The sequence below is a fragment of the Hylobates moloch genome, unplaced genomic scaffold (genome assembly GCF_009828535.3).
Source record: "Hylobates moloch isolate HMO894 unplaced genomic scaffold, HMol_V3 SCAFFOLD_13, whole genome shotgun sequence".
NCBI lineage: Eukaryota > Metazoa > Chordata > Mammalia > Primates > Hylobatidae > Hylobates > Hylobates moloch.
In genome coordinates this window covers 173,967-200,909 of record NW_026652288.1, presented here as the reverse complement: position 1 = coordinate 200,909, position 26,943 = coordinate 173,967, and the positions used below count along the sequence as shown (strand labels likewise).

The 26,943-nt window shown below is 40.2% G+C and overlaps 1 protein-coding gene across 7 annotated transcripts in view; it reads left to right on the top strand.

The window, feature by feature from the left end:
* The window catches only part of SH3YL1 (SH3 and SYLF domain containing 1), a 44,096-nt gene that overhangs the window by 463 nt on the left and 16,690 nt on the right, over positions 1-26,943 (top strand). For 2 of the 7 annotated variants that reach the window (XM_058426378.1, XM_058426379.1), the window contains exons 2-4: positions 9,400-9,510; positions 12,657-12,770; positions 14,896-14,960. In XM_058426378.1, coding sequence (XP_058282361.1) covers positions 9,400-9,510; positions 12,657-12,770; positions 14,896-14,960 — 290 coding nt within the window. The other 5 variants (XM_058426381.1, XM_032172059.2, XM_058426380.1 and 2 more) reach the window with 5 other exon arrangements.

The following is a 26,943-nucleotide window of genomic DNA, read 5'->3' as shown; positions in this document are numbered from 1 at the left end:
CGCGCCTTCCTCTTCCTGGGCAGCCTCGGGACCGGGCGCCGCGGCCGGGCGGGCACCAGTGAGTACCCGGGGGCCCACCTGTCCGGCCGCACTCTCCCCTCTCAAGAGCTGGGCGGTGGTGGGAAGAGGAGGACGGGGAAACCGGCGATGCCTCTGGGGTTTCTAGGTCGCGCGTCTGTTAACCGCAACCCCCCCCAAAGTTAAGATAGAGCAGCTCCCAGGACTTTCTTGACCACAGCGATTTTGATTGAAGTTTAGCCATCGTCTTTTCCATTTTTAGAAAAGCTATTCCGAAGTTTGGAATGTTGACGATGGTCGTGTTATTTTTAACTTCCTGATATTTGAACGGCCAGGTGTCAGCGACCATCCTTCCGTTCCACAGAAGCGGCTCTGAATTTTGGGTCGGATGCGCGCGCTTGGAATGCACGTGGAACCCGCGGCAGGCGCGGGGAGGAGGCCTTGGCTAGGGCGCCGGCGAGGTTCGAGTTTGCCAGCCCCCCAACCTGGAAGAGAAGGGCCAGTCCCCCCAACACCTGGCGCCAGGGTCGCGGGGCCGCAGGGCGAGCGCGGGGTCGCGGCAAGCACGGGTCCTCTCTGATCGCTGGGCCTGGGCGCTGGCTGCTGAGTTTTTCCTTCTTTAAGGAAGTGTGAAACTGGTCTGAATCGGTTGACCACCGTAAGGAAATGGGATTTACACTGTGGACAGAGATGTGTCCTTTTCACTTCACTTGACCCAATATGCCCGTGCCCCCGTGGAGGCTGAGTTGGAAAGTGACACGAAGCTGCCCCCACAAGAGAACAGGTGCTCGGTTTCTCTTCTGCTTACAGGAGATGCATGTCCTGATTTCTTGTTCTCCTAGGTGTTTTTATTGAGATGTAGGGAATATCTGAATTCATAACGACTTAGAAAATCTGTACACACAGTTGAGAGAACAGGTCTCGAGGCTAAGGTGCTGTTTACTCCCGTGGGCTGGCCTGTTATTAAAATACTTGTGCAGCGACTGATGTTTACAAATTACTATGTTGGAGGTTAAAATGATCAAAGTGATAGCCTCCATCCTGTCTATCATGTTTGAGGAGAATTGGTTATTTGGTTCACTAATGTTCTATTTAAAGAAAATTTCTGTAAAACTAGTAAATGTTACCCCTCATCTTTTGTAAGTTAAAAAAAAAGTTTAAAATAATGTTTGCTCATCAAAAGTGATTTGATACTTTCGTTCTGTTTAGGAAAACTTTATTCTCAAGAGATTTCTCATTCCGCAGAAATAAGGATCTGGCATGTCAACACAAACATAGGAAGTTGATGCAGTCAAAGGGAAATAACTGCTGCCCTGACTCTGCTGAGAGCCTCACAAGTCCCTGTGCACACCAGTTTATTTGCCAGTGAGTGGCGTCATGATAAGACATAATTCTCTGCTCTTTGAGACCTAAGCACAGGAAGTTTTTAAAAAAATTCTCTCTGGGAAGATCCCATATTTTACTCTAAAAGATCAGACCGGTGTGGCATTTGTGGACCTGCTCTGTACCGAGATCACACTCTTCAGCTGGAGAAGAGGGATGGCAGGAATAAATAAAGGGCGTCCCTGTCTGCTGAGGGAGCAGAGAAACCTTTCTCTGTCCTCTTCCTTCCCCAGCCACAGCCTGGGGTTGGGGGACTGGAAACAAGCTCAGGCTAGCACTTGATGTTCAAATGGTAGTCTGAAAGTTTGACTAGGGAAGTTAATGATCTGACCAGAGAGACAGGTTTTTATTTTGAGAACTGACAAGCTTTGTCTCCTTAAAACAAAGAAAGTAGTTAAACCAATGCCACAGAAAGGTAAGAATTAAGAAACAAAGGCCATAGTTGTCAAGCATTGGGGTTCAAAATACAGTTTTGTTAATAAAAGTAGCTTAAGGCAACATTTGAAAGCCTCTCTAAAGATTAGACACATACACTTTCTTTTGGCTAAGATTTCTTCAGTTTATTCTAAATATATCTTTAGCAGCGTTCTAGTTCCTTTGATCTTAGATGGAATTTTATCAGTTTAGTGAGTTAACCTCCATTTCACATAAAGTATAAGGTTTAGTAATTTGATTAATATGTAATCAGTAAGAACTTGGAAAACCAAATTTACTAAGCTTGCTTTCCTATAAGTATTCATTTTATAATTAGAGTCCATTGAAGAAAATAATATAAGGGAAGCAAAAGTTTGGGAATCTGAACTCTGGTAATGAAAGTGGTGGAGAGGGGCCCTTGGGTCTTCTTGCTTTCATTCCTGACCCTCCGTGTATGACTAGATTGGAAATCGTAGTCAGCTTTCTCACCTCAGGTGGCAATTTACTCCGAGTAGAATTCTCATGTCCCTGTTTGCCCCTAGTGACTCTAGCATTGAGTTTATAGGCCTATGATCAATACCTAAAATTATGTCCAGATCTTAAGCTGATTTACGCTTTTGAGGTTTCCAAAGTAAAAATTGTCTTTCCCGTATTTTATAAGCCCTTCTAATTAAAAAAATATGTTACTATGAAAATTTTAAACACGTTAACTTTTGTTTTAAAGAAAACTTTATCTGAAAGTTTCTTAGCTTGAGGTTTGGCAGCCGCTCTTTTTTAAGGAAAAAACTTAAATATAGAGATTTTGCCTGATTCAAGGGACTTAAGACGTTTATGAGAGTGCAGATGCTAACCATGATGTGAGGTTTAAGAGGCTTCATTAGTAATGACCTGTGTCTTCGTCAGTATGATAGAATGGGACATCAGCAGTCTGATCAAGTCATGCTCTATATGCCTTATGGTACAGCAGAGGAAAAATGGGTGAGTCATCATTTGATGCTGAGGATGGGATTTGAGGCTTATGTCTAAATTTTTATTTGCATATTCTTTTTGTTCTCACGGAGAAATTCACTGCATGTGACTATAACCAGGCATGATTTTATCAGAAGTTGATTAGAATCTGTAACATTTTCTGTAGTTCAGCTGACACACTGAAGATGTCCTCACTGTGACCAGCCTTGTCAACAGCTGGATCACAGTGACATAGGCTGTGTCTAGGACGAGTCTTGTGGTCTGCAGCCGTGCGAGGCTGCATCTGATTCCCAAGTCCAATGGCTCTCTTCCCATGTTTACAGATCAGGCCATGACCTTTCCCTACAGCAGGATGTTTGCAAGATTAACTCAACTGAGGAATTTGCTTGTTTGACTGCTCTAATACTGCTTGGTTGAGAGAGTTCAAAGTAGAAAGTCTTCTGAGGAGATAAGATTCATGTATTATTTACAGTGCTTCAGTTGCATGTATCAGAAAATCTAGTCTAAATTGCTTTAACAGAAAAAGATGTTGCTGGTCCATTTGACGAAGAAGTCCAGAGCTGCTTGTGACTTCAGTCTGGCTCTGCAGAGCCCAGGTGCTCTCTCCACCTCCTGCCAGGTTCCCCTACGAAGGCTTTGTTCTCAGACTCCCCTTGTGGAGACAAAAATCCCACAGCAAGTGGAAACAGAAGTGCCTTGGAAAAAGTTCTTCTGGCAGCTCCTATACAAGTCCCCCATCAGATGCTGGTATTGGACCAGCTTTGGTTATAAAGCCCTGCTGTGGCACAAAAAGGAATGTTGTCGTGATACAGCAGCCTTGGGTCACTCAATCCACTCCAGATACTATGGCTGCAGCATCAATGGAAGCAGACAAGTTGTGCTGCCTCTGAAATAAAGTAGATGAAATATTCAGCAGCAGAAAGAACAAGTTTCCACTCCAGTGAACTAATTCAAATGTATCCAGCATCTAGATATATGTATAAATGTAATTAAAATGTATTGAGCATCTAGAGCATCTCTCCCAAGATAATTACCACCTGACAGTAATGGCTATAAAAGCTAAAATTGGAATCAGTCTACATGTTTAGCAATAGGAATCAATTGAAGCATACATCAAAATGCAGACAGTAGTATTGGTGAGTATTAATGTTATAGATGCTTTTTATCCTTCATATTTGCATATCTGTACTTTTTCCTGTATTTTACAATGTACTTGTACGTTGTACAAATAATTGCTGATCATGTAAAAATAAAGAAATTTTGTTGCCATACTTGGGTCTTTTCCACTATGAAATTGAAAAAAAATTCTATAATTCCTGGTTCTTTTATAATTTGATATTTGACATTCTAAATCTTCAATGAATTTGGAGTTTATCTTTCTGTAACACAAAGCTATGAATGAATTTTTGCTTTTCTTCCCAAATGAACATTATCTAGTATGCAATACATCATTTCAACATAGAATTGAGGTGTCATTTTTATTATATACTAAATTTGTAAATATATTGGGGTTAATTTCTGAGTTTTCTTCTTTGTAAATTGATTTTTCTCCTATATTTACATCTGCTATTATGTATTAATTATTGAGATTTTGTAATGTGTCACAGGTTCTGTCAAGGCTGGGCTCTCATTGTTCTCCTATTACGTATTTTTTCCTAGCTCTTCTTGCTTATTTTCCCATTTGAACTTGAAAATTACTGTGTTTTGTTAAAAGACCCTTGTAAGATAGAAGACAGATTTGATTTCATTAAGAAAAAAACAGAAAAAAAAGCAAATTCAAAAGACAAGTAACAGAGTCAATGTTTTTAACTCATATTCCAAAAAAATATTAATTTTTTAATGTATAAATTAGTAAGAAACAGAAACCCCCTGTAAATAACAAGGTGCATGAGAAACCTTTGATAGAGAGAAATGTAGTCAGCATTGCTCATCATAAAAGAACAAATGGAAAATGCACTGAGAGCTACTGGCCATGGCAGCGAAATAGCTCCTGTTACTCACATTCATGGTAAACAGCTAGGAAACTGGGCAGCTGTGTGTAGAGTACTGTTTGCACATGTTGGACATGTGTGAGATCCACAAGATAAGGAGAACAGGAGGTGAACTCCATTAGTGACCGTTTTCTGCCTGGAGCACTTCCTAAACTGCAGGACAAGGAGGGGGCACCCAGAGCCCAGGCTCCTGCTGAAAAGAAGAGGCAGAAATCGAGTCTGAAGAGGCTGAGGTTAACTGGAATTTGCAGAGCGTGTTACTAGCAATGAGGGACGGCTGAGAGAAAGAGCTCCAGAAATCTGCAAAGGGATCCCCCGAGCCTTCTGCTGAATATTAAGTGCTAGCTGTGTAGAGTGAAATTTGCAAAGCAGGGCAAGAACAACTGCCATGAAGCTTTGAGGGTGAACTATTCACAGTGCTTGCATCAGGCTGGAGACAGCCATTCCAAACAGCCACAATGGAGACAGCTTATTAAACAACTAGGGCATCCAGGAGACAGCCCAGAAGGGACACACCTTGATGGGTAAAATAGTTCTAAAGGCTACTCTAGACACACAAACAGAACACAACAACAAGCCAACAAATGATCAAGCTGATCTACAAGTAACTCACTGCCTGCTAACACAAGTGTCAACACTTTTAAGGGAAGCAATGAAATCTAGGCACTCAACATGGTAATATCTACAATGCTGTTTTACTAGAAAGGAGTTAAAACAGGAAAACATAGCCCATAGCTGGAAGAAGAATCAGTCAAAAACAGATCTAGAAATGGCAGATTATACAATTTAAAACACCTATTTTACACAAAAAGAATAAAATACCTAATACAGCTAACCAAGGAGGTGAAAGATCTCTACAACAAGAATTACAAAGCACTGCTGAAAGAAATCAGAGATGACACAAACATGGAAAAACATTCCTTGCTCAAGGATAGGAAGAATCAATATTATTAAAATTGCCATACTGCCTAGAGCAATTTATAGATTCAATACTATTCATATTATACTACTAATACCATTCTTCACAGAATTAGAAAACAAAACTATTTTAAAATTCATATGGAACCAAGAAAGAGCCCAAATAGCAAGGCAATCCTAAGCAAAAAGAACAGCTGGAGGCATCATGCTACTTGACTTCAAACTATACTACAAAGCTACAGTAATGAAAACAGCACAGTAATGGTACAAAAACAGACACATAGAACAATGAACAGAATCGAGAGCCCAGAATTCATGCTACACACCTGCAATCATCTGATTTTTGACAAAGTCAACAAAAATAAGCAATGGGGAAAGGACTCCAATAAATGGTGCTGGAATACGTGGCCAGCCATACGAAGAAGACTGAAACAGGACCCCTTCCTTATACCATATGCAAAAAATCAATTCAAGATGGATTAAAGACTTGAATGTTAAAAACTTCAGCCAAATTAAATTTTAAGGAGTTTAATTGAGCAATGAATGATTTGCAAGTCAGGCAGCCCCCAGAATCACAGCAGATTCAGAGAGACTCCAGGGATGCCTCGTGGTCAGAACAAATTTATAGACTTGAAGGGGAAGTGACGTACAGAAATCAGAAATGAAGTGCAGAAACAACTGGGTTGGTTACAGCTCATCATTTTCCTTATTTGAACACTCAGCAGTGTATGAGTGGTTGAAGTATGGCTGCTGGGATTGGCCAAGACTGAGGTATTGTTACAGATGCATACTCCTAAGTTAAGTTCTCAATCTTGTCTACATATTAAGTTAGGTGGCAGTTCATCTACAAGGACTCAAATATTGAAGTATGGAGTTCTTCTCAGGTCACATTTAGCCTGCTTTAACAATGTAAACCTAAAGCTATAAAAACTCTGGAAGATAACCTAGGAAATTCCATTGTGGACATAATCCCTGGCAAAGGTTTTATGATAAAGATGCCAAAAGCAATTACAACAAAAACATTGACAAATGGGACCTACTTAAACTAAAGAGCTTCTGAACAGCAAAAGAAACTATCAACAGAGAAAGCAACCTACAGAATAGAAGAAAATATTTGTAAGCTATACATCCAACAAAGGCCTAATATCCAGAATCTATAAGAAATTTAAACAAATTAACAAGCAAAAAAACAACTCCTTTAAAAAGTGGTTAAAGGACGTGGACAAAAGATTTAAACACACTTTACAAGATACAGAAATAGGAAAAAGTGTTCAACATCGTTAGTCATCTGAGAAATGAAAATTAAGTCCACAATGAAAGGCCACTATGTACCCACTAAAATAACTAAAATTTTAAAAACTGAACATTGCAAGTGTTGGTGAGGATATGGAATAACCAGAACTCTTATGAAAGTTTCTGGTGGAAGCCTAAAATGTATAATCACTTCAGAGAACTCTTAGGTGGCTCCTTACATTGTTAAATACACATTTACCACATGAACTGGCAATTCCTATCCTAGGTAATTACCCAAGAGAAATAAAACATTTTTTCTTTTTGAGATGGAGTTTCGTTCTTGCTGCCCAAGCTGGAGTGCAATGGCGCCATCTTGGCTCACTGCAACCTCCACCTTCCAGGTTCAAGTGATTCTCCTGCTTCAGGCTCCCGAGTAGCTGGGATTACAGGCACTCGTCACCACGTCCAGCTAATTTTTTGTATTTTTAGTAGAAATGGGGTTTCACCATGTTAGCTAGGCTGGTCTCGAACTCCTGACTCCAGGTGATCACCCCGCCTCGGCCTCCCAAAGTGCTGGGATTACAGGCGTGAGCCACCGTGCCCAGCCATAAAACATTTTTTTACAAAAGGCTTACAAAGGAATATTTATAGCAGTTTTATTTGTAATAGCCAAAAGCTGGAAACAACCCAATTGTCTATCAACAGTGACTGGAAGGACAAATTGTGCTATGTCCACACACTAGAATACCAGCTGGCAGTCAAAAAAGAGTTTCTGATCTATGCAGCAATGCGAGTGAGTCTCAGTAATTTCATGGTGAGTAAGATAAGCTAGACAGAAAAGAACACACACTGATGACTATATGAAGTTCTGGCACAGACAAAATTCATACTCAGTGACAGAAATCAGATTAGCACTAACCTGAGGCAGGGGCTGCATATAGGAGTGACCACTGCAGAGGGCATGGATGGTGTGGTCAGGAGTGGTCTCTACCTCTTTCCATGCGCACTGAGCTATACCTGTAACAGGTAGACTTCATTTTGTAAATTGTATCTCATGAAGTTGATTTGAAAAGCTTACACTGAGAGGCAGTATTTTAACTATTCTGAGATAACATTGATTAAAAAATGCAACATGCCAAAATACACTAATGCTGTGATGCCACTTGTTTTTAAAAGGAGTAAAGAGCTACACACATGCATCATGCACACTTAATTTTGTCCCTCGTCTGGTGACAGAATAGTCCATCTTCTCTGATATACTTCAGAGCTGGGAGAATTATGTGAGCTTTGTTATGACAAGCCCTCTGATGAGTGTATAAATGTCCAGGTGACCCCGTAAACGTAAAGTGCCGTAGAAATGCAGGCCGGCATTACTTGTAGACTCAATTCCCAAGTCTCCTAGAGTTTTACTCATAGGAAAGTCTACAGGCAGCCAGTTCTAACATTTTTGACAAGAACAACAAAATATATTAAATTTTATACTATATATTATAGTTACAAAATATATTTTTAAATTTTAAATTCTTAAATTAGTATTGAAGTCTGTTAATTGCAGGAAGAAGATACATAACAGAGAGGTTTGGCCAGGTTTTGTTTAACATCCTTTGGAGCCCAAGGATTTTATAATTTCTGAGATTCTGAGAGTTTAGAGTTTCCCACTCTCAGCATGGATTTGATTTATTAGGAGAAATAGAGATGATACTGTCAATGAGGATTTCCAGTTCATTTCCTTTGATAGCCTATGCTGTGTTAATGCTTCATTGTGTTACCAAAAAGAGTCCCAATCCAGACCCCAAGAGAGGGTTCTTGGACCTGGTGCTAGAAAGAACTCAGGGCAAGTCCATAAAGTGAAAGCGAGTTTATTAAGAAAGTAAAGGAATAAAGAAGGGCTACTCAATAGGTGGAGCAGTGGCATGGGCTGCTCGACTGAGGATACTTAGTTATTTTTCAATTATATGCTAAACAAGGAGTGGATTATTCGTGAGTTTTCTGGAAAAGGGGTGGGCAGTTCCCGGAACTGAGAGTTCCTCCCCTTTTTAGACCATATAGTGTAACTTCCTGATGTTGCCATGGCATTTGTAAACTGTCATGGCGCTGGTGGGAGTGTCTTTTGGCAGCTAACGCATTAGAGTTAGTATAATGAGCAGTGAAGATGACCAGAGGTCACGTTCATTGCCATCTTGGTTTTGGTGGATTTGGCCGGCTCCTTTACTGCATGCAGTTTTATCAGCAAGGTCTTCATGACCTGTATCGTGTGCGGACCTCCTGTCTCATCCTGTGACTTGGAATGCCTAACCTCCTGGGAATGCAGCCCGGTAGGTCTCACCCTTATTTCACCCAGCTCCTATTCAAGATGGAGTCTCTCTGGTTCGAACACCTCTGACAATTGTATATGAGGAGAATGAAATAATAATAAATTTCTCACTGCTATTTAGCAGAATTTTTCATTAAAATATCTTTTTTTATCTTTCAGTGAATAACCCTATACCTTCCAATTTGAAATCAGAAGCAAAAAAGGCTGCCAAAATATTAAGAGAATTCACAGAAATAACTTCCAGAAGTGGACCTGATAAGATCATTCCTGGTAGGTAAATAGGATGAGTGCTGTTCGTCTCTAAATGTTTTTTTCTAAGTTGTTTTTTGCATTGTTCGACACTCCATTTCAGGCAGAAGCCTCCATCAATGCCAACAAATGGTTCCACCACCTTTTGTTCCGCCACCTTTTTTCTCATGGCTGATCCAGGGATGCTTTGGAAACCACTACCTGTTCATTACAACTTCTGGTTATTTCCAAAGGGTGTTCACAGCATAACTTGTTTCATGCAAAGGAGATCCAAATGCCAATTCACTTTGGCAATGTTACAGACCAACCTCCCTCTTAATTAATCACAGCACATGACTCTGAGCTCTGTTTTAAAAATTTGTTGTTGATAGAATAATCTTAATAATGATAAAATAATGATATTAATAATTGTTGCATTCCTGCCACTTCTCCCATCATGAGAAAACAGTCCTCATAAGGCCTTGCTACTTCTAGGTGGAAGGGGTCTGGGCAGGGCCAGCTGCAGACCAGGCAAACCGTCAGGGCCCCTTCCCTCCCTGTCTCTCCCTTTTGCATAGGCTTTTCCTCCTGCCTCCCATCCCGGGGGGCCAGCGCCCTAAACACCACATGTTCCTGCTCCACTTGAGCTCTCTGCAGCCTCGCCTGTCCTTTGCATCGCGTGCTAAGAACTCTGCAAGCTAACCTCGCAAACTCACCAGCTAATCTCATACATAAATTTTAATTTTGTGTTTCCTCCTTCCACATAAGACATTTACATTCTCTAGCGGTTTAAGACATTAATCAGTAATTCCCAACACAGATGTGCATCAGTATCCCCTAGACCATAAAAGCACAGCTTCTTAAACCTCACTCCAAACCTGCTGACTTAGACTTTTAGTGCAGTGTGTCCAGGAATGCATGTTTTAAACATGTTTCTCATGTAATTCTTAAGTAGTCAGTGACACCTAAGATCAGTCCAGAGGGGAGCCTTTGAAAACTACTATCTGTCATCACCACTTCTAGTTATTTCCAAAGGGTGTTCACAGCATACTTGTCTCATGCCAATTAGCCTGGACAATGTTACAGACCAGCCTCCCTCTTAGCTAATCAGAGTGCATGGCTCTGGGTCCTGCATTAAAGAGATAAATTTAATTTTTCTAAGCCAGATATCTAAAGTTATTTAATAGAACTTTAAATAATGTTTTAAAAATTTGTTGTTGTTTTAATAATCTTAATCATGATATTAATTATTGTTGCATTGGTCCGGTGACTTCTCCTGTCTTGAGGAAACAGTGCTTTGTAGAGCCTTACTACTCCAGGTGTGGCCTGAATCTGCAGCTTGGCATCCCCTGGGAGCTTGTGAGAAATCTGCTCACATGTCACAAATCAGTCTGCATTCCTCCCAAGGTCCCAGTGAGGTGCACACACACACTAGTTTCAGAAGCGCTGCTTTAGAGCCTAAAGAAGACTCAACAAGAAAAACTAGATTTTCAGTATCAGTATTCTGAAGGAGCCCCTCTCAGTGGGTGAAGCTCAGAAAAAGAAATTCTGTTTGCATGTTAGTCTAAATAAGAGATTGCCCCAAGGCATGGGTGTGGCAACGACGGAAGTTCCACAGCCAACAGAGATCCAGGCCCACTTCTCCTGGGAGTCTGGTGGGGGGCATTATGTTTACATTAAAACAAAGATGCTATTTCATAGGATGAACAGTTGCATCTGCAAAACATTTAAACAAGACATCTAGATCTCGAAACCTTCCCAGTGGTGTGTTTGGCCTCCTCTAATGTTAGGATTCTAAGAAGTAAGTGAAACTTAATTTAGCAATTAAATCTATAATCGGTATATTCTATGTTATAAATCAAAAGCTAATTGGCAGATTATTCAGGGATTATTAATATTTTAGTGTCCCTGAATTTGAGTGGAAATCTGTAAAAATATAATTGACATGTGGAATATGTCCATTTTAAAATGTGCTTTTGTTAATATCTAATATTCCCAATAGGGGCAATAGCAACTCTAGAAGCATCAAGAACAGAATGTGAGGAAGACATTCTGCCAACAGGTGGCTGTAAAAATAACCCTGCACAACATATAATACAGCTTTCAATCTTGTTACAATATAATTATAACCTTTTAAAATACAAAAATAAAGTACACTTAGTAGACAGCCATCCAGGATGCAACCTTATTTTCTGTAGCTTTCTTATTAAGAACAGCTCCACAAATGTTCTGCATGCAAACTTCATGGTGTTGGATGAATTATTTCCAAGAGTTTGTTCTTAATTTAAACTTTGAAATGGTGGCATAATTACATGAGAATTTTAGTGTTCTCTTGGGGCATCTGCAAAGCTTTTGCTCTGTGTACTAGAGCCCCATGTCTGACTTCACTTCCTTGGCAGAATATTTGATAAAAATAATAAGTGAAACTACCTTAAAGTTATATGTTAGGCTTCCCTCGTTAGTTTGAATGAGGTGTTATTGTGTCGTAAATTCACAGAATTGTGTGGCACTATATTCAGTGGATACATATACTAATAACCCTCATTTTATGTAATGAACATCTCTGAAATGTGAATAAACCAATATTTTTAAATGAAATTATATTATCAGTGTACTAATAGTTAAGTGGTACTCAAATGCTATAGCAGATCATTTTATAAAGTTAAAAATGTTTTAACATTGAAAAATTACTTAATTTGTCTGTTTTTGAATCCAAATTTTTATATTAATACAAGGTTAATTTAGCTACGTGGCTTTAAGATCAAAGTTCTAATTCATGCTGCCTTTTCGTAATTTTTAAAGTTTCTCCTTAATACTATATGGATCTTAATTTCTTTGAAAATGTAACTTTTATCTTTTATGTTGTGTACTATATCCTAAATTAATTGAAATTGCCAAAATATTTGCCCTGCTAATAGATAGCAATAAAATCTCTTTCAAATATCTAATTTATTTGGTCAGTTACAGGATGTGAGGATATTTATGATGTTGGCGAACACAAAAAACATGCATGGGAATAGAGAGGCCTTGTGCCCATCTGTTGAGTGACTGACTTTTGTTCATTGCTCCTGTGTGCCCCCAATTCCTAGAGATAACCTCTGTGTACACTGACTCTGTTTAACACTTGCTCTTCTATCCTGGCACATAGATCAAAATGCTTACCTTCCCATTGTTTTCCATGTTAACAGCTCACGTAATTGCGAAGGCTAAAGGCCTTGCAATTCTGTCTGTGATCAAAGCCGGGTTCCTGGTGACTGCCAGAGGAGGCAGCGGGATTGTAGTGGCGCGCCTTCCAGATGGAAGTAAGTTGGCGTCTGTTCACTGGAGTAGAGAATCTTCATTCTTTGTTCTGTCTGTTTTCATGTGAACACATTGCATAGCGAGTAGGACGGGTTCCCTGCATATCAACTAAAACTTATGTAATAAGGGCTACTCGACTGAACGTGCAGTTTGGTGTCAGTGAACAAGCCACAGGAACCAGTCTTTCTGTCTCTCTCTGTCCTCAAAATATTAGACAAGACACGACAGGTAGATATAACTTTGTTTTGCATGAATTTTGTAATTCTTCCATGGAGCAAATATTGAAACATGGCAGTATGTGCATTTCTTTTGTTTAATATGAATTCTTATTCCTCAACTTCATGGTGTAGCTGCTTTCTTTTGTTTTATGGAAATTGATATGAAAATAAGGGGGCCATGTGTGAATTTCTTTGTTTCTGTGGTAGATCATAAAAACTGTGGCATTTGAACAGTTTTCCCCAAGGCAGAATCATATCAAGAGCAGTATCATTGAGTTTTACTTTCTGGGATGAAATCTACTACTTGATTCTTTAGAGATGAAATCAAAATATTTTTCATGAATCCCAAGTACTAACATTTATAGTAATATTTAAAATAGACATAGGTGTGTCAAAACTAACTAAAATGTTTTTTATACCAATTTAACATTTGCTGTTCAGTGAACGCATTTTTCTATTAGTAGCAGTTTTTTAGCATAACTTTATTTTGAGAGAGCATGGGACACTTACAGACAATAAATGTACAATATATGCATTTGTGAAGTATATGGCCTTGAAATAGCAGTCAGCAGATTCACCATTTCTTACCAAGGTATCCCCACAGTCAACACAAACCTCTTCCTTATTATGTGGATCAGTTTTCATAGCTCAGTAGTGTGGCTTTGAAAATGGGAAGAAAACAATTCTCTTTTTCTCAAGCATTATCCAAATTTCCATGGGCAGACTTCTCAGCAGTAAAACCAAACAAAATAGAGGCACATTCCAAGGGGGCCCACTGTCAGATGGGGCTCAAAGTCTATGAGAAAGTCCCTGCCTGTCTCAGATCTGCAACTGCTCCATTGACGGGGTGACTTGCTCACCAAGGGAAGGGACAGTCAATACCAAGCCCTGGGCTCCTCTCAGAGCCCCAGCGAACCTTCCTACTGGTTTCAAAACCTGCATTTCTCTCCCTTCTTCCTGAGCTGCAGCTGCTGACTCTGCTGAGAGTAATTTAAAAACTGTCCAAATAAGGCACAACGTGTTCCCCAGGATCCCGGCCAAGACCAGCCGTCTTAACACAGGGACAGTTCCTAACATAGGGAACGAAAAATTATCAGACACTAATTTCTGTAAGCCAAACTTCTCTAAGCCTGAGTAGGATAGTTCTGGATATATTCCAGCAATATTCTGTTATCTAGCATGCATGGTAGCAACCATTTTCAAAAAGTGCTTTGGCCAGACCATCCCCCCACCAAATTGAAAATACATTTTTCTAGACTTGTTTAACATGACTGTTTCTATATCAAGAAAAATAAGCATATAGTAATCCTAAAATGTGCCGTATCATGGCAAATGGAATTACTGTACTTAGTTTCTAAATGTGATTTATCTTGTTAGAATTTTAATAACCTTGAATTTGTAGCCTATTTCTTCTGCTTAAGCACGAGAGGTGTTAAAACAGTTTTTGCCCTCAGAAATTTACAATGGAAACAATTACTATGTTACCATTAGATAATAAACTCTCTTGAATCTTTCTGATCTCTTAAATCTATGACAAAATTCTAGCTGAAAACTAGAGCTACAGCTAAGTTGTTTTATAAAAACATTGACAGTTGAAGTTACCAAGTGCTCTGTATGGCTAATGGTTAGGGAACCAATAGTTTGGTCTTATGCTTGTTGTTAGAGAAAGATTAGAGGACATGGGCTTGTGAGGCTATGAGACTCATAATGAATATCTAATACTTTTCAAGTATTTTTAACTTTTTAAAAATTACATATTCTTTTTGAAGATCACTTTAAAATGGGGAAAATACCAAGTCTCATTACTTTAAATAGAAGCACTCTTTAGATTTTAGCATTTTTCCTTCCTATGTTTACATGTCGAGGGTGTTTTAATGTTAGGATAACGTTCGTTTGTTTTTTTTATTAGAATGGTCTGCACCCTCAGCCATTGGGATAGCTGGCCTTGGTGGGGGATTTGAAATAGGAATTGAGGTAAGTAGCTTGTGCATTTCCATACAACTGCCATATCCTCTGAAGACACCTAAGATGCAACCTGTGAAAACTGAGAGGTTTCCTACTGTTCTTATTGTTACCATTGGCACCTAGGAAAAATTGTTTCCTCTATTTTCTTGATGAGTGTCTAACTAAAGCTATCTGATGGTTCCCATTTTCTTTCCTTTTCTTTCATTAGGAGTAGGATTTCTTTCCTTCGCCATTTTATCTGCTTCTGTCTCATGCACATTTGTATAACAGGCATATCCCAACACCTGGCCAGCTGTCATTGGCAGTTTATGGACTGCTCATGGCATAGCCACTGTTCTCCTTCAGTGGGCATTGAAATCACGTGGGCAGTGCATCATCATTTGTGACAAAATTCAGTTTTGTAACATATGATATTCAAATCCCTCCAAATTCTTTAAGTAAAGAAGAACTTCACGTTATTTCAGTTTATAATGTTGCTCCTGGGATTCTGGCATCTGTCAGGCAGACGTGCACACTCACAGAGGTCTCCTACACAGGGATCGTCTTAGGGCTGATGCTCATCTTCAGTCTGTCGTTTTGCAAGGGACTGGAAATTGAATCTCCTGGTATGCTCAACTCATTTTCTTCTCAAATTTCAGTCCATTTCTTCCTAAGCTATCCTTTGTAGATTTGCCCTGTTGACATAGTTTTAAATTCCCTCATCCTTATTAGGAGGAAGTATTTCTAACTCTTTTTTCATCTTTATTCAATCTTTCTTACTCACTGCTGTATAAATCTGTGGTATGAAAGGAACATATTTTAGTTTTGCTTATCATGACTGCATTTTTGTACCGTATGCAACCAAATCAAAGCTTTCAAAAATATCGCCCTCTGGTGGAAAGTGCATTTTCATCAGGGATTGTGGCTTCCCTCCCCTTCTTCCTCCCTTCCCTCCCTCCCCTCTCTTCCCCTTTCCCCACCTCCACCCAGTCCCCTGGCCCTCCTTGTAGAAGGGCCTTTTTCTCTCAATAGATCATGCTGCTAAAATGTGCTAAGTCACAACCTGTTCTTCCCACAACCCTCTGGCTCCTTGTGAGGCTGGGGCATGCTTTGAGCATTTATTTCAAAAATGATGAGAGACTCAGAAATGACGTCTGTATTAAATTTCAATATATTAGGGACCAAAAATTGAGAGTTTCCATGGTAATTCTTTGAAAATTTTGGACTTTTAGCCATAGGGCACATTAGTAGCCCTGAAAACCAAGTGCAAGGAAAATGTAGTCCCTTCATCCAGTACATGAAATAGAGAGACTTTAAATAAGCATTTTATATACTGATACGTAGTATTTTTTTTCTTTTTTCTTTTTCTTTCTTCTTTTTTCTTTTTGAGATGGAGTTTCGCTCTTGTTGCCCAGGCTGGAGTGCAATGGCGCGAACTCAGCTCACTGCAACCTCCACCTCCCAGTTTCAAGCGATTCTCCTGCCTCAGCCTCCCAAGTAGCTGGGACTACAGGAGCGCACCACCACACCCAGCTAATTTTGTATTTTTAGTAGAGATGGGGTTTTACCATGTTGGTCAGGCTGGTGTCAAACTCCTGACCTCAGGTGGTCCGCCCACCTCGGCCTCCTAAAGTGCTGGGATTACAGGCGTGAGCCACCGTGCCGGGCCTTAGACTGATACACAGTATTATTTTTTAAAAGACAATACGAGATAATGGTGAGCTATAAGAGAGAAGACTGGATCAGACCATTCTGGCTCCAATTCTGACCCGGGTGCCTCCACTCTGTGATGTTAGGAAGTAGCTTTTCTTCTCCATACCTTAGCTTCTACATTTGCAAAACACAGTTAAAAATAGCCTTATATGAGTCTCTGGGCTTATATTGGTGATTAAATATGGATTTATACAGTAAAAGCACTTGAAATAACACAAAATATAATTTTATTGTTAATATCTTCTTCATCTTTGCAGCTTATTTAGGCTTGCCATTTACAGAAACTTTTTATTGCAAAGCCTGTCTTCATGACAGTATGGAAATTAACTATGGAATTTCATTTAAATAACATAACTATAAACTTTTAAATGTCAATTTCAAACAGAGTTAAGAAGCATCTCCTAGGGATTGGAGACATGAGTTTTAAACTTCTTAACTATGATCTGACTTTGCTTCTCAGAGCCCCACAGATAAGTCTCTGCGTGTAACTGTGAGCGTGCAGTGATGTCACAGCAGTCGGCTATTTTTCGATGTTAACAGAAAGCACTGTTTGCTCTCCATGAAGCACTCTCAGATTCTGTCTGAGCCTGCATCCTAACAGCACTCGCGCCTGCTGTCTGAATGAGGGAGGGAGTCAGAACGGGAGCATGGGGTATCCAGAGTGGCTCCCTCAGGCTGTTCTCATCACAGCAGATCTGGTGCCCACCGAGACCATGGGGGCGCTGGAGGGTGGACACGTCCTTCCTGAAGGGACCACCCTCTGAGGGCACTTCTGACTCAGGTCACCGGCTGAGCTGAGCATCCCCTTTGGGCCTGGCTTCTCTTGGAACTTGCTCCTACCATGTCCTAGCAGCCACAGATAGTAAGGACCAGCCCTCAAGTGGACTGTGAGTACTGGAAAGGCAGAGACTTTCCCAAACTTCACACCTACGTCCACAGAGACTGATGAGACACCCATGAATGCTTCCTTTTCTGTAAAATGGGACAATGACAGGGCCTGTAACCACACAGGGTTTTCCTTTCAAGCACGTAGACGGCACACACGTAATCGGTTAGTACTATCCAATATTTGTTGAATAATTTAACTATCTGCCTGCCTGCCTGCCTGCCTGCCTTCCTTCCTCTCTCTCTTTCTTTCTTTCTTTCTTTCTTTCTTTCTTTCTTTCTTTCTTTCTTTTCTTTTCTTTTCTTTATTTTGAGGCAGAGTCTTGCTCTGTCGCCCAGGCTGGAGTGCAGTGGAGCCATCTCAGCTCACTGCAACCTCCACTTCCTGGGTTCAAGTGATTCTCCTGCCTCAGCCTCCTAAGCAGCTGGGACTACAGGCGCCCGCCACCATGCTCGGCTAATTTTTTGTATTTTAGTAGAGATGGGGTTTCACTGTGTTAACCAGGATAGTCTCGATCTCCTGACCTCGTGATCCGCCTGCCTCAGCCTCCCAAAGTGCTGGGATTATAGGCGTGAGCCACCGCGCCCGGCCATTTTTTTTTTTTTTTTTTTTTTTTTTACAAAACCTGTACACATGCTATTATGGAATCATTTTCATAGCCGTGGAAGGTGGTTGTCATCGCTCTCATTTTATCCATAAAATAACCAAGCCAGGGGAATTCTCCAGTAGGAGGCAGCCAGAGAGGGGCAGATTGGGAAGCGTCTGCTCCCACATCCAGGCAGCATGTTATTCGAAAGACAGAGTTCCCTATAGTCTGTCTTGTCTGCACATCCCTCAATAGGGAAAAAAGGAAGGTTCAGGAAAGTTACTTGTTCTTGGTTTCACAAGTGCTTGGGTGGTAAAGTAAGGCCCACCTCACTGTAACATTCATCTGCATAACAAGCCATTGTTTTTAGGGCACTATACAAGGTAGGCAAAGCACACGTTATTTTCAATATACAGAGACATTAGTGTCTTACCTAAGATCACACAGCTAGTGTGTGGTTGTCAGACTGGGTTCACTAGAAGCGGAGCCTGATACCAGTTCAAGTGCATGTGATATACTGAGCAAATGTTCTTCGGGGGAAGAAACTTAAGGTATAAGGGAAGCAGTGTAAAGAAGGGGAAAGGTCCAAGCAAGGCTGTTGCCTAAAGTTTAGTTAAACTCTTCTTCATCCATATTGATAGGTAGTTCAGGTTACTGACTCAAGGTCTGTTTTTTTTTTAATAGACACATTTATAGATACATATTCCCTCTAGGCATTGCCCTGGCTGCCTTCCATGAGTGTGGGTATGTTGTGTCTTCATTTTCCTTAATCTCAAAATATTATCTAATTTCTCATGTGATTTCTTCTTTGACCCATTTGTTATTTAGGAGTGTGTTGCTTAATGTCCACATATTTGTAAATTTCCCAAATTTATTGTCCTTGATTTCAAATTTCATTCCATTGGGGTCAAAGAAAATATTTTGTATAATTTCAGTCCTTTTAAATGGGTTAAGGCTTCTTTTATGGCCTCACATATAGACTCTTGTCCTGTACAATGTTCCATGTGTGCTGGAGAAGAACGTGTGTTCTGCATTATTGGGTAAAGTGTTCTCCAGGAGTCCATTGGGTCTAGTTGGTTTACATGGTTGTTTAGTTGTTCCATATCCTTGATAATCTTATGACTAATTGTTCTCTTCATCATTAAAAGTGGGTTATTGGCCGTTCGCGGTGGCTCACGCTTGTAATCCCAGCACTTTGGGAGGCCGAGGCGGGCGGATCACGAGGTCAGGAGATCGAGACCACGGTGAAACCCCGTCTCTACTTAAAAAAAAAAAATACAAAAAATTAGCCGGGCGCGGTGGCGGGCGCCTGTAGTCCCAGCTACTCGGAGAGGCAGGAGAATGGCGTGAACCCGGGAGGCGGAGCTTGCAGTGAGCCGAGATTGCGCCACTGCACTCCAGCCTGGGTGACAGAGCGAGACTCCGTCTCAAAAAAAAAAAAAAAAAAAAAAAAAGTGGGTTATTGACACATCGAGCTATTTTTGTTAAATTGTCTATGTCTTCCTTCTAGATTGTCAGTTTTTGATTCATGTATTTGGGTCTCCGATATTATGTGCTTATATAAATACATGTATATTACTATGTTTATAATTGTTATATCTTTTTGGTTGATTGACCATTTTGTCATTATAATATGTCCCTGTTTATTCCTAATTACATTTTTTGTTGTTTTAGGGTCCATTTCTTCTGATATAAATATTGCCACTCCAGCTTTCTTAGGTTGCCATCTGCATGACACATCTGTTTCCACCCTTTTACTGTCAATCTAATGGTAACTTTGAATCTGAAGCATGTCTCCTATGAGCATATAATTGGATGTTGTTGTTGTGGTTGTTGTTGTTGTTTTATCCATGCTAATAATCTCTGCCTTTTTATTTGGTTTAATTCCTTCACATTTAATAGATTATTGATTGGATTTATATTAGCCATTTCACTTTTTTCTATATCTCATGCCTTTTTTGTCCCTCTGTTTCTACTTTACTGTTTTCAATTAAGTGAACATTTTGTACTATGGCATTTTGATTCCTTTTATGATTTTTTAACTGTATTTTTGAGTCATTTTCTTAATGGTTGTTCCAGAGCTTACAATATGTCTTAACTATTTCTAACTCTCATAGGGTTCTAGTCTTTTTTCTCCTTTTTTGCGCTATTACTGTTATACATATTAAATCTATATCTGATACACACTCAGCAATTCATGATTATAGTTAATAATTTATATAATTTTATGTCTTTTAGAGAAACTCAGAGAATAATTGAGAGCAAGTATTTACTCATTGAACTTGCTATATTAACCTTTTTTATTTACCATTTTTGGTTCTATTCCATTGTTTCTGTTCATTCAAGTTACCATCTGGTGTCATTTCCCTACTTCAAGATAACTTTGCTCGCACCTGACTCTTTTGTATGGTTATTGTCTAGTATATAATATTTCTATATGTTACAGACTTAACATATAGAAAAAATTTATTTTGAAACCAAGTAAGAGAAAAGAGAAGAACTATGCATTTATACTATTATTTATAGTTAGATAATTATCTTTACTGGTGATTTTTTAAAGTGTGGATTTAAATTACTGTCTAGAGTCACTTGCTTTCAGCCTGAAGGACTTCGTTTAGAATTTATAATATTTCTTTTAAAGTGGTTCTACTAGCAATAAATTCTCTCAACTTAAAAAAAAATTTTAATCTGGGAATGTCTTTATATCCCCTTCATTTTTGAAATATACTTTTGCTGATTATAAGATTCTAAGTTGACCAGTTCTTTCTTTCAGCATTTTGTCATCCTACTGTTTTCTGAAGTCTACTGTTTTTGAAGAGAAATCTATCTGTTATTCTAATTGGGGTTCCTTTTATGTGATGAGTCATTTTTCTCTTGCTCTTTTCAAGATTTTCTCTTGCATTTTAAGATTTTTTACAATTATCTATCTGGAGTGTATCTTTTTACATTTATTCTACTCAGAATTTGTTGAGCTTCTTGAGTGTAAGTTCATGTTTTTCATCAGATTGAGAATTTTCAGCCATTATTTCTTTGAGAAAATTTTCTGCTTCTTTGTCTTTTTCCTTGCCTTCTAGTACTTATATCACACATATGTTGGTGCACCTAATGGTGTCCCAGGTTTCTTGTGTTTCTGTCAATTTTTCTTCATTCTCTTTCTCTTAGTTTTTAAGACTTTCTATTATTCAAATTTACCAGTTCTTTGTTTTGCGTGCTCAGATCTACCGTTAAACTTCTCTAGTAAATTGTTCATGTTGCTTAATGTACTTTTTACCTCCAGAATTTCCATTTGGTTCTTTTACATAATTTTATGTTTTTATCAATATTTTCTATTCGATAAGATATTCTCATTGTACATTTTCCTACTTCTTCACCATAGTTTTCTTTAATTCTTTGAACATATTTATGACAGCTGTTTTAAAGTCTTTGTCTGCTAAATCTGATAGCTGGACCGTCTGAACAGCAGTCATTCTCATCTGCTTCTTTTTTTAATTTTTTTTTCTATGTATGGATCACACTCTCCCGCTTCTTTGTTTGTCTTATTATTTTTGGTTGAGAATCAGAAATTTTAATATCAACTCTGGATGCTCAACCTCTCCCCCTAGGAGCCTCTTATTGTTTGCTTGCTGTTTGTGCAGAGATACGGCTGGACTGTTTGAATGAATTCTGTGCCCCACTACTGTGAAGCCTCCAGTGTTGTCTATGGGCATGCATATAGTTTTCCTGAGATGACAGGTTCTGACTATCCCTGTCCCTGACCTGTCTGTTAAGCTGTTTGTCTCCATTGGTATTTCACGCTGTTGTTAGCCTCCACTAATTGCCTGCTGATTGCTCCATTGTTTCCAACAATGCCCTGGGGACATAATTGCTCCACAGTTTGATCCACTTAAAATGTGCTCCTGTGCACTGGTAGTCTTTGAGGCTCATTTCTATTTCAGGAGGGCTCTTCTTAGCTGTCTCTGTCCCTGGTTCTCCCTGATAATTTTCTAGATCACCCATGGTTTAGCTTGTTGCTGTCATGGAGCTAAATACCTCATCTTACCTGTTTATCACCAAAAGCATCATTTTTGACAGCACCTTTGAACTTCCCCACTCTCTGTTCCAAAAACTTTCACTTCCCTTGGGGAGAGCTTTGGAGCTCTCTGCTCTTGCAGCCTGTCTCTCTCTCTGCCCAAGATCTCTGTGCCGTTGCACCAGAGCTGGAGGCTGGGGCAGTGGCTCCCTTCTCTTGGAGTGACATCCCTGCAGCCTTGGGCGGGGTAGTAGCTTGGCTTGCCTCTGTCAGGGTGGAGCTTTTGCCCCACAGGTGAACTGGGGCAAGAGTGAGTGGGGCCCTGGTGCTCCTGGACTGTCGTGCTAGGCTGGAGCCTCCACTTACACATGGGTTCTGGGTGGAGGAAGGAAGCTCCAGACCTCTCAGCTGCTCTTGCCTGGAATGCAGCTTCTGTACAAGGAGCTGTGGGAAGAGAGATGCTGGCAAAAGCCTCTGCTGTGGAGATACTGCAGCCCTGAGCAGGGGCTGGGGGAAGGAAGTCTGTGTTCTTGCAAACCCCCTTCCCCAAGAGGAGCTTCCATCAGGCTGACCTGCAGTGGGGCACAGGTTGCAGCTCAAATGTCACCAACTCTCTCTGCCTTACCGATATTTAACAATGTTCATTGAATCAATGTGTCTTCATTTTCTTCACTTGCCATATGCCCTTAGGACAATTTCCAGAAGTGTTACTTTTTAAAATAATTTTTACCAGTTATGGTTATTTTGCTGTGGAGAGGGTCTGTGGCCTCTTTATGCACCATTGCAGTGGCATTCTGATTTGTAGATACATTCTACAGTGGGATGGAGATTCAATTGTAATTGTTAGTTATAGAACATTGAACAAAGTACTTAATCTTCCTGAATCAAATCTGTAAAATAAAAAATTTTTAAGTTGAATAAAGTGGTCTTTAAGTACCCCCTTTCCCTTCTGATATTTGTGACTGGCAACAAAGCTTTCCTGTTCTGGGCTAAAGTTGTGGTGCATTGTTTTGTGCCTGGGTCAGTCTCAGTTTTCCTCCAGACATCTCCCGTACCTTCCACATGGTGTATCCAATGCTGCAAAAATGTTACATTTGCTCCAGGTTCTTCATCTGACCTTCCAAACACAGAAAGGGATTGGAGTACCACCTTCTTAATTATTTGTACTATTATTCTAGAATATCTGGGGAGATGCTAACCTATTAGTTGCAATGGATGCCTTAGGACATTCGTGCTTAATTCTCTTAGAGAATCCTGGTGGAAAAAGATTGCAGTCTTAATTGTGTGTTCATTAATGCCCTGTTCTTAAGTTCAGTTCTCTTAACTAACAAGGTCTAGTTGTGCAAAGGATGCTGCTTAACAGCCACTGCTGTCTGAGGCTGCCCCTGGATAGCTTATTGCATTGTGCCGTGGTTTCACTGGAGAGTGAATGTCAGACTCATTCTTCTAGGGGCATAAGTGTAAGTGACCCTAAGCTTAGCCAGAAGGCCGGCATGGGGTTAATTTATGTTTGATGATCTCAACCTTTAGACTCCCAGATGCTGCAGCGTGGAGAGTTCCCTGGTTCTTGGGACATCAGAGGTACTGAATAATTGTCTAAATTAGTGACTGAATACCTGTATCTGGGTTAGGGATTAATTTGGGGGAGGGGGAAGTTTTTGTGGTAAAGAGAGAGAGATTAGTAAAGAGAGTTGAGATTGTGAGAAGTGAAGATGTGAAAGTGGTCTGAGGAAAGACAATGCTACATTTGCTTTGAATACCACTAACGGTTTCTTTTTGGATGACAGTTGTAGCAAAGCGCAAAGCTCAGAAAGTCCTGCTGCTGGCTTGGCTTTGGACGTGTACAGTCCTTTGCTGTGTTTCCAGAGCCAGAGCTCACACTGGGTCATCAAGCCAGAGCAGTCTGGCTTTTACTCAAGACTGGAATTTGAAAAAACAAAAATGACTGCTTTTTCCAGGGAGAATTTAGATGGGCCCTTTCACTTTACTGAAGAGGAAGGTATTTGGGTTTAAGTTGAGGATAAATTATTGTTAGGGATCAGAGTCCAGTTTCTAAGCCCCCTAAGAGCGAGATGTAAGGAAAAGATCTGTTGGTCTGAGGAATGGAGGGTGTTGCTGGAAGGACCCTCCACTTAAGCTTGGTTTGCATATTGAGACTGGCCATGCCGCACACACACACACACACACACACACACACACACACACACACACACACCACACACACACACACACACACACACACACACACACACACACACACACGGAGGGAGGAAAAGGTTTATTCCCCATGTAGTGAGGCTTTTGGGGAGGTGGGGGCAGGCTCCAAGGCCAGCCCAAGAGTGGCGTGAGAGAACGGCAGGGCGGAGGAGGGAGCCCAGCTTTCTTAGCGGGTTGTCCAGATGTGGGGCTTAAAGGCTGACAGCAGTCAGTCATCCAAAAGGGGGTAAAGCTCTGACAGGACGACAGCCCGGGACTCAGCTGTGTGGGTGTGAAGCAGGCTGACCACACGAGAGGGACATGGGGTGGCACCCTCTCAGGAGCTGCTTTCAGGAAATTCAGTCGCAGAGAAGTGGGACATTTCTCTCCCGCAGCTTCCCCTGCATGGCAACTGTGGTTTTTCACATTCTTATATTTAAGAATTTATTTAATTGAAACACTCGCATCTGAGTTACTAAGTTTTATTTTTTAATTTTATTTTTTGATTTATAGTGGACTACGTATTTTCCTGGTACTTGTAATAATTTAATACATGCATACGGGTTGTAAAGATCAAATCAGTGTGATTGGGATATCTGTCACCTTAAATATTTGCCATTTCTTTAGGCTGGAAGCATTCAAGTTCTCTTCTAGCTATGTTGAAATAGTTAATAGATTATTGTGAACCATAGTCACCCTACTGATCTTATAAATAAAACACAAGTCTTATTTCTTCGATCAGACTGTTATATAGTTGAGTTTTAATGCAGACTTCTAAAGAAGTCTTATCAAATGCTTACAGGGTTTTCTGAGAGTGCTGTCCCAATGTGCTGTTCAGCTCCTCCAGATTCCTGCAGGAAATCTGTCTTGCTCCTTCTTCTAAGCTGTGGAAATAAACTGAGGGCCATTGCTGCTCACAGGCTCGCCAAGCTGTCTGCAGAGCTTTTGACCTGGTTCTCGGGCTAATTGATAGTGTCACCAAAAAACACAATATTCTCTTATTCTTATTTCAAAAGAACTAAAGAGAGATCAGACCAAAAAAAATCAAAAGATTTTTTTTTCCTTCAGCTGCCTCTTGTAGCTTGGCCTTACTTAACTGTACCACGAGGTACCAAGCAGAAGTGGAACATAAGAACCAGTGTAGCTACAAGGTCATGGGTAGAAATTTGTATTTTCCGAGTGTGTATGTGGCAAGCGTTACGCAAGGCAAATTTGTTATCTAAAAATACATATAAGATACAGGTTATACAATCACTGGTGAAAATGCTTAACTTTGCGTAAGAAAAGCTAAATAATTATCTGCCATTCAGCACCATAATCCTCAGAAATTGTCTATATGTAAAATAAAATGAACAGTTGGCAAGCGTCAAGCTGAAGCATCTTGTGTGGGGCAGCTATCTGGTAGATTTAGTTTGCCCTACAGATCTGAAGTGTATTTTATTTCATAAAATGATTCAAATTGAACATTATTAAGAACATACTTGTATCAGGAACTCTCTTAGGGCCTTTCAAGTATAATCTCATTTGGTTATAACAGGATTTTTCTGTCACTCATGTGAAAATGTTGACTTGAGAGCACTGATTTGATTAAAAATGTGAATAACTGTATAATGAAGGCATATTTTAAACACGAGTCTGCTTGACCTTTGCATGTTTTATTGAACTGATTTCAATTCATCCCTAAACAGCCTTGAATGTGTGCCACTATTATTACACCCATTTTCCAGAGAAGGAAATTGCAGCTTTCAGCAGCTCAGTGATTTGCCCAAGGTCGCACAGCATGCAAAAGGGAGTAGTGGAGTTCCCACCTATTTTTAATTTTGAGCCCAAATTCTTAGCCCCATGCCAGCACTGTTTCAACTTCCCAGGTACACTTGACGCCTATACCTGATTCTCACAGTAGTTCCATGAGTTATAGGTCCTAGTAAGCAAATTTTAAACACAGAATGGTCAGAGACACAAAGACTGGTTAAAAGACCCCAAAGTCCACAGCTCTTGAGAAGTGGAGCTGGGATGGACGTTGGTTCTCCACACCCAGGGGTGCCCTGGCCCATGCTGCCTCCCCTGGCCCATGCTGCCTCTCATTTGATGGGTCATGTTATTTTTCAGTTCTAACTTTGGGCTTCCACACTGCAGTGATGAATTTGAGAAACAAATACTTTCACTGTGTTGACTTGCCTTGAGCATTCAGTTGGATCTCGTTGTAGTTTCTTCTTTTATTTAGAGAAAAATTAAGACAGCTGGGCTCAGTGGCTCATGCCTGTAATCCAGCACTTTGGGAGGCCGAGGCAGGTGGATCACCTGAGGTCAGGAGTTCAAGACTAGCCTGGCCAACATGGCGAAACCCCATCTCTACTAAAAATACAAAAAATTAGCCGAGTGTGGTGGTGGACGCCTGTAATACCAGCTACTCAGGAGGCTGAGACAGGAGAATCACCTGAACCCAGGAGGCAGAGGTTGCAGTGAGCTCAGATCACGCCACTGCACTCTAGCCTAGGCAACAATAGTGAAACTCTTTCTCAAGAAAAAAAAAAAAGAAAAATTAAGTCATGGAAATAGACAGTCCTAATGGAAACTACTTTGCTTTCTGATATGTTGAGCTTCTGTGACCTACAGTGAAGTG